Source organism: Macrobrachium nipponense, chromosome 18, assembly GCF_015104395.2.
Source record: "Macrobrachium nipponense isolate FS-2020 chromosome 18, ASM1510439v2, whole genome shotgun sequence".
NCBI classification, from domain to species: Eukaryota; Metazoa; Arthropoda; class Malacostraca; order Decapoda; family Palaemonidae; genus Macrobrachium; species Macrobrachium nipponense.
In genome coordinates, this window is record NC_087211.1 from 89,858,723 (window position 1) to 89,871,621 (window position 12,899).

Here is a 12,899-nt window from a genome sequence, read left to right on the forward strand (position 1 = left end):
GAGAAAAAAATACTTAGAAATAACCTATCACGATAAAAAAATAATGCAAACGACTATATACTTAGAAAAATAAACTATCGAAAAAAAAATTAAAAACTACTTAGAAAAAAAGCCTACCGCAAAAAAATAAATAAATAAACACGACATACTGGGAGAAGTGGCAGCGATGAGGAGCCCGGTATCGTCGTCGTAGGTGAAGTCGTAGACCCGTCCAGCCCGCTCGGCGAATCTGGTCATCAGGCCTAAGCGGTTGATTCGCACAGAGAACTTCTCGCCCATCGTGTTTTCAATCTGCCAAGATTATTATTATTATTATTATTATTATTATTATTATTATTATTATTATTATTCAAAACAGGTAAATCATAAATATCATTACAATGAATCAAGATGGAATTATAATAATAAAAATAATAATAATAATAATAATAATAATATTATTATAATCATTATAGATCAAAATTAATATTAAATTAATTACTAAAAACTATTATTATTATTATTATTATTATTATTATTATTATTCAATCAAAATGGAATTATTTTATCATTAATATTCCATTTTTAGTGATAAAATAACATTCCATTTTGAATAATAATAATAATAATAATAATAATAATAATAATAATAATAATAATAATAATAATAATAATAATAACAACTGTGAATAATTTTTAAGGTGCGTTTAATAATAATAATAACAAATATTATTATTATTATTATTATTATTATTATTATTATTATTATTATTATTAGTCAAAAAGGGTTTATCTGTCAAGTTCATAACTGGCAGTACTTAAAAATGAACACTGATGATGATGATGATGATGATGATTATTATTACTTTCTAAAAAAATTATTCACAAAAAAATGTTCTTAAATTATGTTATAATTGACTGCTTTTAAAGTCAGTTACAAGCTAAGAAAAAAGGGACGGAAAACAAAACGATTATAAATTATTTAAAAATATATGCAGTCAGGAGTTGCAATGGATAAAACCTGATAAAAGATTAAGTGTTGAAAAAAATCAGAAAAACTAATAAAACTAATTCTTTGAGCGCGGATCATAAATGTATATTTCATTCACAGTTATTCGTCTGTTAATTTCTGGTTTTTACAATACATTTCTTCACTTTATCCTCTTCTTTTTTTTCCCATTTTTATCATAGGTTAACAGATATCTAAGTTCGTTCCACACAAAAGTGAGCAAGACATGAATATCGACAACAGGGGAAGGATATTGAGTTGAATATAGAATTTAAGCCAAAGTCCTAGCACGGGGACCTATGAGGTCATTCTGCGCTGAAATGGAAATTGACAGTAAAATGTTTGAAAGGTGTAACAGGAAGAAAACCTCAAAGCAGTTGCACTGTGAATCAAGTGTTAGGAGAGGGTGCAAAGTAAGATGAAGAAAGAGAATATGAAAGGAGGTACAGTAAAAGGAACGAAAGCGGTTGCAGTTAGGGGCCTTCGAAGGCAGGCTGCAAAGAACCTTAAGTAATGCCTACAGTGCACCGCATGAGGTCCACTGACGGCACTAACCCCTCTACGGAGCGCGAAAGGATATTGCAATAAAATATCTAAGCGCTGGGGACAAATTCGATACACTCAAGGAAATGATGCACAGAGGAAGAATGCATGATAGCGAAAATAGAGGACTGAGGAATAAGTAAGGAAGAAGAAAAATGTCACAAGAAAAGACAAATCACAGAGAAACGGATAATCAAAACCGCAGGATTGCAAACATATACACAGATTGAGACCAAAGATGAAACTGCAGTGAAGGATGGTACAACACAGAGAGAGAGAGAGAGAGAGAGAGAGAGAGAGAGAGAGAGAGAGAGAGAGAGGAAATAAAATGTTCGAGGAAATATTCTGATAACGAGAAAAGAAAACGACTCTCGTAAGAGGCTGAGATTCAAACACTGATAGAAATTTCTTGACCTAAAGAATAAATATAAGACTAATCGTTACAGCTCCGAATTCCACGATCATCCAAACCAAGTTACATACAGGTAGATATTGGTGGTTGGAACGAGTAGGAGATAAGGGGGAAGAGGGAGGGGAACAGAGGGGGAGTGGTAAGAGGCAGAGGAGGGGAGGATGGGGGAGACCAGAATTACCTTCACTGCGAGACCTCGTGAGTTAGAACAGAATTTGTTTTTGGGTCACTGCGCGCAGCAATAACCCTGAATAAATGCAGTGCAGAATATTTCATTATTCATTTCCAGCCAGCGGAAGGGGGAAATGTGTGTGTGTGTGTGTGTGTGTGTGTGGTGTGTGTGTGTATATATATATATATATATATATATATCTATATATTATATATATATAATATATATATATATATATACACACACACACATATACACACAGAATCTTTGGTCGCTTTTACAACACAGGCTTGGTCAGCCTCATACCTGACGTGACGCAGGAAATTGCTTCATTTTTGCGACATCACATTCGAGGGATGCTTCTAAACAATTCCCCCCCTTCCCACCCCCTGTCGTTTTCTGGTCTAGAGTTACAAGTGTGTGTGTGCGTGTGTGTCCTCGGTCTACTCGATTGTGCAGACACAAGTGTACGTACGTATACTATGAAAGCTATATACGAACTGAAAACAATATACATCCTTCGTATTACGAAGGATATTTACATGAAAACAACATACTTTGTATTATAATGGATATTTACGATCTGAAAACAATATACATACTTTGTATTACAAAGGATATTTACAATGAAAGAATAAGCAAACTGTTTACTACGAAGGATATTTAAGTGAAAACAATATACTTCTTGCTATGAAGGGTATTTACGAACTGAAAACAATATACATATTTCATATTACGAAGGATATTTACTTGAAAACAATATGCAAACTTTGAATTACGGAGGATATTTAAGTGAAAAAATTATACTTCGTACTATGAAGAATATCTACGAAGTGAAAACAACATACATATTTCGTATTATGAAGGACATTTATGAAACTGGAAATAATATACACACTATATTACGAAGGCTATTGAAAACAATATAGATACTTTGTATAATGAAGGATATTTATATGAAGACAATATGTAAACTTTATATTATGAAGGATATTTATGTAAACTTTATATTATGAAGGATATTTACGAACGGAAAACAATATACATATTTTGAAGGATATTTACATGAAAATAATTTTTCTCAAAAATTCGACTGAGCTCTGCATGCAATTTTGATTCCATCAACAGACTTGATTGCATGCAAGCAGGGAGCTATATGAATAAATAGCCGTATGTCACTAGTTATTAGTCTGATCTCGTATAAATAAATCTGCAGTCTTATGTTTATGTTCATTTTCCAACTGCATTATTTGAAGTTCTTGACACAAATTAGACCAATGACTTTTTGTTTTCTATGATTTTCAGAAGTACTGAACAAACAGTAGGTGGATGTCTGAAATTCAGGGGCATTGTCCAAACACTGGGACCCCCTAAGGTCATGCACTGGGGCAGGACAAGGTCACTGAGTGCCAAAACCTTATGAAGTTGTCATAGGTTGGCAATATAAGTCTAGGTCCATTTACTTTGTCGAATTCTTAGTTGTATCCTCAAGAGATCTCAGTTTTTCTTTTCCCGTTCCTCACTGCACGAAGGAACCAAATAGAGATGGAATGAAATAAAATAATTTATACCAAAGGCGAAGCTGTGGGACCCACGAGGTCATTCGGCGCTGAAAGGTAAATTGAGAGATAAGGTCTTCAAAGTGTAACGGGAAGAAAGACAAACTGAACGGAGGTACAGTAAAAGGAATGAAAGGGGTTGCAGCTAGGGGCCGAGGGACGCTGTAAAGAACCTTCGGTAATGCCTACAGTGTACCGCGTGAAGTGCACTCACGGCACAACCCCCAATCCCCCACCTAGAGGGTATCAAAAAGGTCTTCCCGTATCGATCCGATTTCTGTCCCGCCAAAACTGAGCGACCTCGAGAAGACTTACCTGGCTCACGGCGGAGGAGTAGTCCCTCAGGAACATCACTTTGTTCCCGGACGAATCGGTGACCTTCGAGAGCCTTCCGAAGGAGGTGTTCTTCGAGTACAGGAAGGAGTAGAGGGTCCTGCCGGTGACCAGATCTCTCGTCTCGACGTGGTGCCCATGGCGATTAAATACGTAGAGTTCGTTGGTGCGTGGATAGGCCACCTAAGGGTGGGGGGGAGGCGGGTTAATTTGACAACAATTACAATTTATTTTGTGATACGTTTATTTCTTGATTTTGCTATAAAATGTTATACGCAATTCAATAGCTAGCAACCGGTACCAATATCAGTGACCAGAGCAATACTAAAAAAACACACTTACACGCAAAAAAAGCAAGTAATCTTACAATAACTTTTTGTTATTCATCATGCAGCTTGGATAACTAGGCGTAACAGTAATGAGTTTCCTAAGAGACATACTGACAAGATATCACTTGCCTATGCTGACATAATGCATCACTAACAACTACCAATTATTACTATAATAACATGAAATCCCTCCAATAATACTATTATGAGACACTATTTACCTCAAGACAGCAGTCTACAATAATACTTATTCACCATTCCATTACCTTGAAACCTGGAGTATCTAATTTACAGACTTAAAAATAAGCTATTCATTTCTAAGGAATAATAACAACTGCCCATGGCCATCTCAGCAACATTCTGAAATCCTTGTCAAGACTGAAGCGATGCCAAATATGATTTAACTTGATAGCAATAAAGCTCTCTCTCTCTCTCTCTCTCTCTCTCTCTCTCTCTCTCTCTCTCTCTCTCTCTCTCTCTCTCTCCATGTGTGTGTGTATATATATCTATATATATATATATATATATTATATATATATATATATATATATATATACAGTCAAATATGATTTACCTTGAAAGCAATAAGGCTCTCTCTCTCCCTATACATACATATACATATATATTTATATATACTATACATACATGCCAGTCACCATATACCGATAAAAGTAACATAATGTATCCCCTACATATCTGTAGCTTAGAGAAAACTATTACTTACCAGAGGTGCCCTTTCTATAAAGCATGTAATAACTGTTTTTATATCTTCCATACTATATTTTTCTCTCTCTCACCTGGAAGTCTCCATTCTGATCGTCAGGAGGAAGGTAATGCTTGAGGCTGAAGAGCTTTAGGGCAGTTTGATCGGCCACGTGAACCACTCCGTCAGGAGAGACGGTGATGGCGGACACGCCCCCCAAGACCGTAGTAGTCGAAAGGGGAATCTACAAAAAGAAAAGGTTCAATATTAATTCTCATATAGTCCATATGTGATGGTTGTTGTTTGTTTGTATGGTGCTTTTACATTGCATGGAACCAGTGGTTATTCAGCAACGGGACCAACGGCTTTACGTGACTTCCGAACCACGTCGAGAGTGAACTTCTATCACCAGAAATACACATCTCTCACACCTCAATCGAATGGCCGAGAATCGAACTCGCGACCACCGAGGTGGGACGCCAACACCATATCAACCACGCCACTGAGGCGCTCATATGTGACGGTGCAGTAACTTTTGACCAAGGAATCTATAAAATAAAAGATTCATTATTAATACTCTAAAGTTCATATAAGCTGGTGCAGAAACTTATTTACGAATGAATGCACATGTACTCTGTGTATATACATATATATACAGTGTGGAAGAGTTTAAAAGAAAGCTAGACAAAATCATTAGGACACTGCGAATGAACAGTAAAACCTGCTCCTAGAGATAAGTGAGCACACGATGTCTCCTCGGATGGACTAATAAGTCTTTGAGACATCCTATTCCTTGTAACTCCTTGCAACATGAACGCACACCAACTCACACACGCACAATTATATATATAATAATATTACAAATACATATTGCAAACCGTCGTTGTCAAATTAGATGGAAAATAACAATACAAGAATTCAAACCTAGCCTATAATCTAATCGATTATTAACATTAAACTATGCATTCAGAATAAAAGATCTATCTATTCGTTTATGAATGAATCTAAATTTTCATCTTTTAAGAACCCGCTCATGCTTTGACTCACGAATATATATGCTTTCAGAAATAAAAAGCTAGTCAGAAAAAGAAACATGAAACTTACTTAAACCTTAAACCACATACTTTAAAACATCAAACCCTAAAGAAATAAATACCTAATTAAAAAAAACAAGAAACTAACCTAAACCTTAAACCACACTCTTTAAAAAATTAAACCTTAAAGAAATAAATAGCTAATAAAAAACAAGAAACTTACTTAAACCTTAATTAAACCAAATACTTTAAAAAATCAAACCCTAAAGAAATAAAGACCTAATAAAAAAAACAAGAAACTTACTTAAACCTTAAACCACACTCTTTAAATAATTAAACCTTAAGGAAATAAATAGCTGATAAAAAACAAGAAACTTACTTAAACCTTAATTAAACCACATACTTAAAAAAATCAAACCCTAAAGAAATGAATCCCTAATTGAAAAAAACAAGAAACTTACTTAAACCTTATACCTCATATTTTTAAAAATAAAAATAAAAATCACAAAGTTACAAATACGACAAAAATCTCAATCAATCACACTCACTAACTAAATGCCCAGCCAACAAAACTGCACGTGCGCAAAGGTTCTCAATCGCAGAAAACACACACACACACACACACACACACACACCTTATCAGCCGGGCAGGTACAGTCCTCCTCGCTGCAAGCACAGTCGGGCCTGGCGCCAGCGAAGTGCTTGAGTTGACCTGATGGCGTCAACTCCAGCACTGTATGGCGCTTGTTGGCATCTTCCTCCGTTATGAACATGGACCCAGACGGTGCAAACGATAGTCCAGTGATGGTACCTGGAGAAGGAACATACTAATTACTTTTACATACAAACATACATACACACACATATATATAAAAACCTGCATTCGACGGGCATGTGTACGGCAGATTCGACATCAACTTATACCTCTCTCGACAGCCGAGTGGTTACCCACGTCACAGAAAGTCGTTGATTCGTACTGTCAGAAGTTCGAGTCTCCCAGATACTGAATTGTTTATCGATTATAACCCCTCTTCGGTGATACACACAATATACGTATATATATATATATATATATATATATATATATATATATATATATATATATATATATATAAATTTTAGATAAAATTCCTGTGCCTACTACGGATGCTAAAATGTCCTAGGATTTATTAAAATAAAAATACAATTTTACAGAATCACAAATTTCTTCGGTGATATCCCTAGACAACTTAACACAAATAAATTCCTTGGCGCCAAACTTTCTTTAATGGTTTAAATAAACTTCAATACAATGCATGATACTATTGTCCAACACATTAAGCCGTACACGTTAATGTAAGCTGATTTTCAATTCATGACTGTGACATCACAACATCTATAGTCGCTGAAAACTCTCCTAAGCCGCCACTGTTTACAGTAGTTTGACAAGATATGCAGAGCTGATGACCCATAAAATTACCCTACTGACGTCATTCAGGTAAGTAAGGTTAACCATAATCATTATTATTTTGAGATTATCTAAAAAAATTAAAGAGATATGGTTACTTAAAGTGACATGGAAGAAACAGTATGGTCACAGTAATAAACTAAATTGAAGATAACATATATAATATATATATATATATATATATATATATATATATATATATCTGAGAGTCAATGATTTCCGAAATATGAATTACACGTTTGCTGTGTATTTATATATATATATATATATATATATATATATATATATTTATATATATATATATATATATATATATATATATATCATATATATATATATATATATATATATATATATATATATACATCAACCGCCTAGTTCATATCTCAGAAAACGTTAACTCCGAAATATCTTTATTCATAAAGAGTAAAGAGTGACAACAAAAAACCTACCTCAATAAACTAGATAAACAAGCGCAACCCTTTTAAAGTTCAGTAAATAGAAAAAAAGTATAATGAAAAATCCAGAGAAAGGCTTTATTCCAAATTCAAAGCGTTGTATATTCAGAGCCAATAACAACAGTGTAATTTTGCATTACGCGGCACTCCGGTGACTCCGTAATGCGTCATTTCCATTTTGCGTCATTTCCAATGCTGGGAGTTCACAGGGGCCAATCGCAATGACATTGTATTGCGATACGAACCATCAAAGTACCCGCTGCAATGGCAAATGCTGGACAAGTAGCAGCATTTTATCACGGCAATTTTCATGCGTTTATTACTAAAATGTGCCATTACCGATGGCTGACCCTGTTGTCTGTCATGCAAGAGCTTGTCAGTTATTGGCCCTTCCTGTTGCTGTTAGACTTAAAAAAAGTTTGTTTGTTTGTTTGTATGGTGATTTTACGTTGCGTGGAACCAGTGGTTATTCAGCAACGGGACCAACGGTTTTACGTGACTTCCGAACCACGTCGACAGTGAACTTCTATCACCAGAAATACACATCTCTCACCCCTCAATGGAATGACCGAGAATCGAACTCGCGGCTACCGAGGTGGCACGCCAACACCATACCGACCACGCCACTGAGGCGCTAGACTTCAAAAATGTCACTGTGCCAGGACTGGGTTCACGATCTGACAAGCCCTTTGAACGGGACGGCTGTATTGGGCACTTTCTCAAGGAACTCTATGACCAAAAGATGCTTCATATGTCATACATTAGCGTACAAAACGGTGAGTGCTAATACATTCTAAATTGTTTATTAGGTTGATATGCCCAAAAAAGAGGGAAGAGAATTTTTATGTGTTATGGTAAAACTTCCTTACTTATAGTATATGATTTTTTTTGTCGTGACATTCTAAATTGTTTATTAGGTTGATCTGCTCAAAAAAAGAGAATTTTTAAGGTGTCATGGCAAAGCTTTCTTAGATGCAATACATGATTTTTCTTTTGTCTTGATATTCTAAATTTAGGTTGATTTGCTCAAAAAAGAGAATTTTTAAGGTGTAATGGTAAAGCTTTCTAAGATAAAATACATGATTTTTTTTTGTCTTGAAATAATTAACCACCAAAAAGACCCTCTTCATACAAACGCTGAAGTCTAGTATTGTCACACACAAATAAAAAACTTGACTTTTGCAGAATAATAATAATAATAACAATAATAATAATAATAATAATAATAATAATAATAATAATAATAATAATAATAAGAAGAAGAAGAAGAAGAAGAAGAAAAACTCCCTTACCAACAATGAAGGAATCGGAATTTCTCGGGCAATGCAAAGGACTGCCAGCCTTGACTCGAACCGACCCATCCCCGGTCACTTGCAAGACGACGTGGTCGTCCAAGATGTGCAGAGTGCCATCTAGCGGCGAGAGTGCCAACCCCGTCGGCCACTGGAGCTCCACCTGGCTAGAGGGCAACCCGCCCGTGCAGGGCAGGGGCCTCCACCGGGTCTTGTGCCCGTGGTGCCCTATGAGGGTATGCATGATGTTCTGGGGGTCTACCATGCGGATGTTCGTGCCGTCCGCGATGTACATGGTCCTGTCGGCGGCAATGGCGAGCCCCTTCGGGTGGGCCAAGCGGGCTTTTCGGGCGGGCCCTCTGTCGCCGCAGTGGCGTTCGTCACCTGGGTGAGGATACATATAATGTATTATGATACATATAACGTACCATGATACATAAACGATATTATGATACATCCAATGTATCATGATACATATAACAAATGATACATAAACGGTATTATGGTACATAAACGGTATTATGATACATACACCATATGATGATATACATACTGTATTACAATACATATACTGTATTATGAACATATATATTGAATGATGTTTACATATATTGTATCACGATACATACACTGTATTATGATGTATAATGTTTTCTGATGCGTATACTGTATTATGATACATAAATGTATTACGATACATATAATGTAATACGATACATAAACTGTATTGTGATAAATATATTGTATTACGATACCTATACTGTATCATGACACACAAACTGTATTACGTTACATATGCTGTATTATGATACTTACACGTGTATTTCCAAGGTTTCTATCTATACCTGTATATGAGAGTCTGGTGAGAACTGCTGAGTCTTCTAAAACCTTCATACTTCTAGAGATAAAATTCTTGGGTATTTCAAACGAATGTTTGAATTGATGAGGACTATCCTAATTATCTATTCTAATTATCCTAATTACTTGGGTTAGCAAATCCTTAGCCTACTTGTAACATCTGGGAATTCCGCTGGTTTCTCTTTTGCGATATTTGAAATTGCTCAATTTTCCGTAATTATTTTTTCTAAAGTTATAAAGGAAGTAATATTATCGATATGAAATCGATGCATAATTCAAACTTTGGTGGACCATAAGGATACAAAAAAAAAAAACCTCGTGAGAAAAAACTAGTGAAAAAAACAATAAACTTTCTCTAAATCGAAAGCATATTTCAAAAACTAGTGAAAAAAACAATAAACTTTCTCTAAATCGAAAGCATAATTCAAAAACTAGTGAAAAAAAAACAACAATAAACTTTCTCTAAATCGAAAGCATAATTCAAAAACTAGTGAGGAAAAAAAAACAACAAACTTCCTCTAAATCGAAAGCATAATTCAAAAACTAGTGAGAAAAAAAAAAACTTTCTCTAAATCGACGCATAATTCAATTTGGTGGACCACAGGGATAAAAAAAACAACTCGTGAAAAAAAACTAGTGAAAAAAAAACAATAAACTTTCCCTAAATAAATCTTTCAAAAACTCACTCAGGACACTTTCCTAAACTTTTTAAGGCTACACAAAATCCAAAAAACTCACATTGGATAAGACCATCTCTATCCAACACGTCACACACCGGTCTAAATTTACCCAGTAGGAACCATTTATTTTTTGTTGTTCTTTTGCGAACTTACCGGGAATACATCTCTCTCCGTTACCAGCCACTGTCTCGGAGTTAGTGGTCGGTTCGGTGACGTCCGTCAAAGACAGGACCCTCAAAACTTTGTATCTTTCTGGGTCGGTGATGTACACCTGTCCGTCGGCTGGGGACACGGCGATGTGGTACCCGTAGGACACCTGGGTGGCGCTTTGGAAGGGAAAATGACCTTTGGTTAGGAATTGGGTGGATTCTCTGCTTCTGGAAAACTGACGGTAATGTTATAGTAAAAATATTGAGGCAACTTTTAAAAAATTGTCCTTCGAAATCATAAAATGGAAATATGACGGTAATTTTATCGTAATCATATTAACGTAACTTTTTAGAAATTGTTCTTAAAAATCATAAAATGTAAAGCTGACGGTAATATAATCGTAAAAATGTTGACAACTTTTTAATAATTGTCCCTCAAAATCATAAAATGGAAAAGTGACGGTAATATTATCGTAAAAATATCGACATAATTTAAAAAAAATTTCCTTCAAAATCATAAAATGGAAAACTGACGGTAATATTATCGTAAAAATATTGTCACAACTTTTTAAAAATTGTCCCTCAAAATCATAAAATGGAAAACTGATGGTAATATCTTAAAATTTTCCTTCAAAGTCATAAAATGGAAAACTGACTTATATTATCGTAAAAAAATTTTCATAATTTTTTACAAATTTTCATTCAAAATTATAAAATGGAAAACTGTAATATTATCGTAAAAATTTGACGTAACTTTTTAAAAATTGTCCTTCAAAATCATAAAATGGAAAACTGACGGTGATATGATCTTAAAATTTTCCTTCAAAATCATAAAATGGAAAACTGACGGTAATATTTTCATAAAAATATTGAAGTAACTTTAAAAAAAAATTGTCCTTCAAAATCATAAAATGGAAAAGTGATGGTAATATTATCGTAAAAATTTTGCCATAACTTTTTTTAAATTTTCCTTCAAAATCATGAAATGGAAAACTGTAATATTATCGTAAAAATTTGACGTAACTTTTTAAAAATTGTCCTTCAAAATCATAAATGTAAAACTGACGGTAATATTATCGTAAAAATATTGACATAATTTTTATAAATTGTCCTTCAAAATCACAAAAATCAGCGAAACTATTTCTTTAGCATCGATAAGTAATTCTCCTTATTATTTTATAATTTACATCTCTATCTATTAATTTATAAATTTGTTAATTCATTTTTCCTTTTGTTTCTCATACCTGATCTCTTCTTTCTGTATTTTCTATCACTTTCTGTTACTTCTTTCAAATGAAAACCAAATTCTTAGGGAGCCTGAATTTCAAGTCAATGGTTCATCATATTCTGAATAATAATAATAATAATAATAATAATAATAATAATAATAATAATAATAATAATAATCCCTTACCTCAGCTGCAGGAGTGTGTACACCATTCCTTCAGGCGTTATCCTCCTGAGTAGGTTGAAGTCTCCGACGTACACTGACCCGTCAGGTCCTGATGCTAAGCTGGTAGGCGTCAGTAATTGGGCGTCTACAGCTGATCCCGAGCAGTGTCGACAGACTATGGGTCTTTGGGTGCCCGTGCCCATGAGAGAGGTCACGAGTCTGGGCGCCTCCCGTAGATTCAAGGTCGATCCGTCGCCACGCTGCAGAAGGCCTGGGTGGACGAGACGTCGTTTGAGGAACGTGTTGAGGTGTTCGAGGGAATTATTGGGATGTTTAAAAAAAATTATTATTTTCGTCTAATTTTTTTTATTACTGCGAAGCGGAAAATAATCACGCCCTAAAAGACGCTCTTCACAAAAATAAATGAATAAATAAATAAAAATAAATAAATAAATATTTTAAAAGATAAAAGAAGTCCCAGAATTTAAAAAAAATCTTGCCATGAAGTGACGAAAAAAAAAAATCATCACAAAATGTGCGAAACACTTT

General features: G+C 34.6%; 1 protein-coding gene across 1 annotated transcript in view; it reads right to left on the bottom strand.

Annotated features, from left to right (window-relative positions):
- LOC135196708 (teneurin-a-like) overlaps window positions 1-12,899 on the bottom strand; it is a 238,849-nt gene that overhangs the window by 51,020 nt on the left and 174,930 nt on the right. Inside the window, exons 14-20 of the mRNA XM_064223541.1 lie at window positions 12,372-12,621; window positions 10,962-11,134; window positions 9,271-9,654; window positions 6,709-6,884; window positions 5,134-5,283; window positions 3,990-4,190; window positions 150-291 (exon numbers count right to left, since the gene is read on the bottom strand). Of these exons, the coding sequence (XP_064079611.1) occupies window positions 150-291; window positions 3,990-4,190; window positions 5,134-5,283; window positions 6,709-6,884; window positions 9,271-9,654; window positions 10,962-11,134; window positions 12,372-12,621 (1,476 nt within the window). The remainder of the gene's footprint in view (window positions 1-149; window positions 292-3,989; window positions 4,191-5,133; window positions 5,284-6,708; window positions 6,885-9,270; window positions 9,655-10,961; window positions 11,135-12,371; window positions 12,622-12,899) is intronic.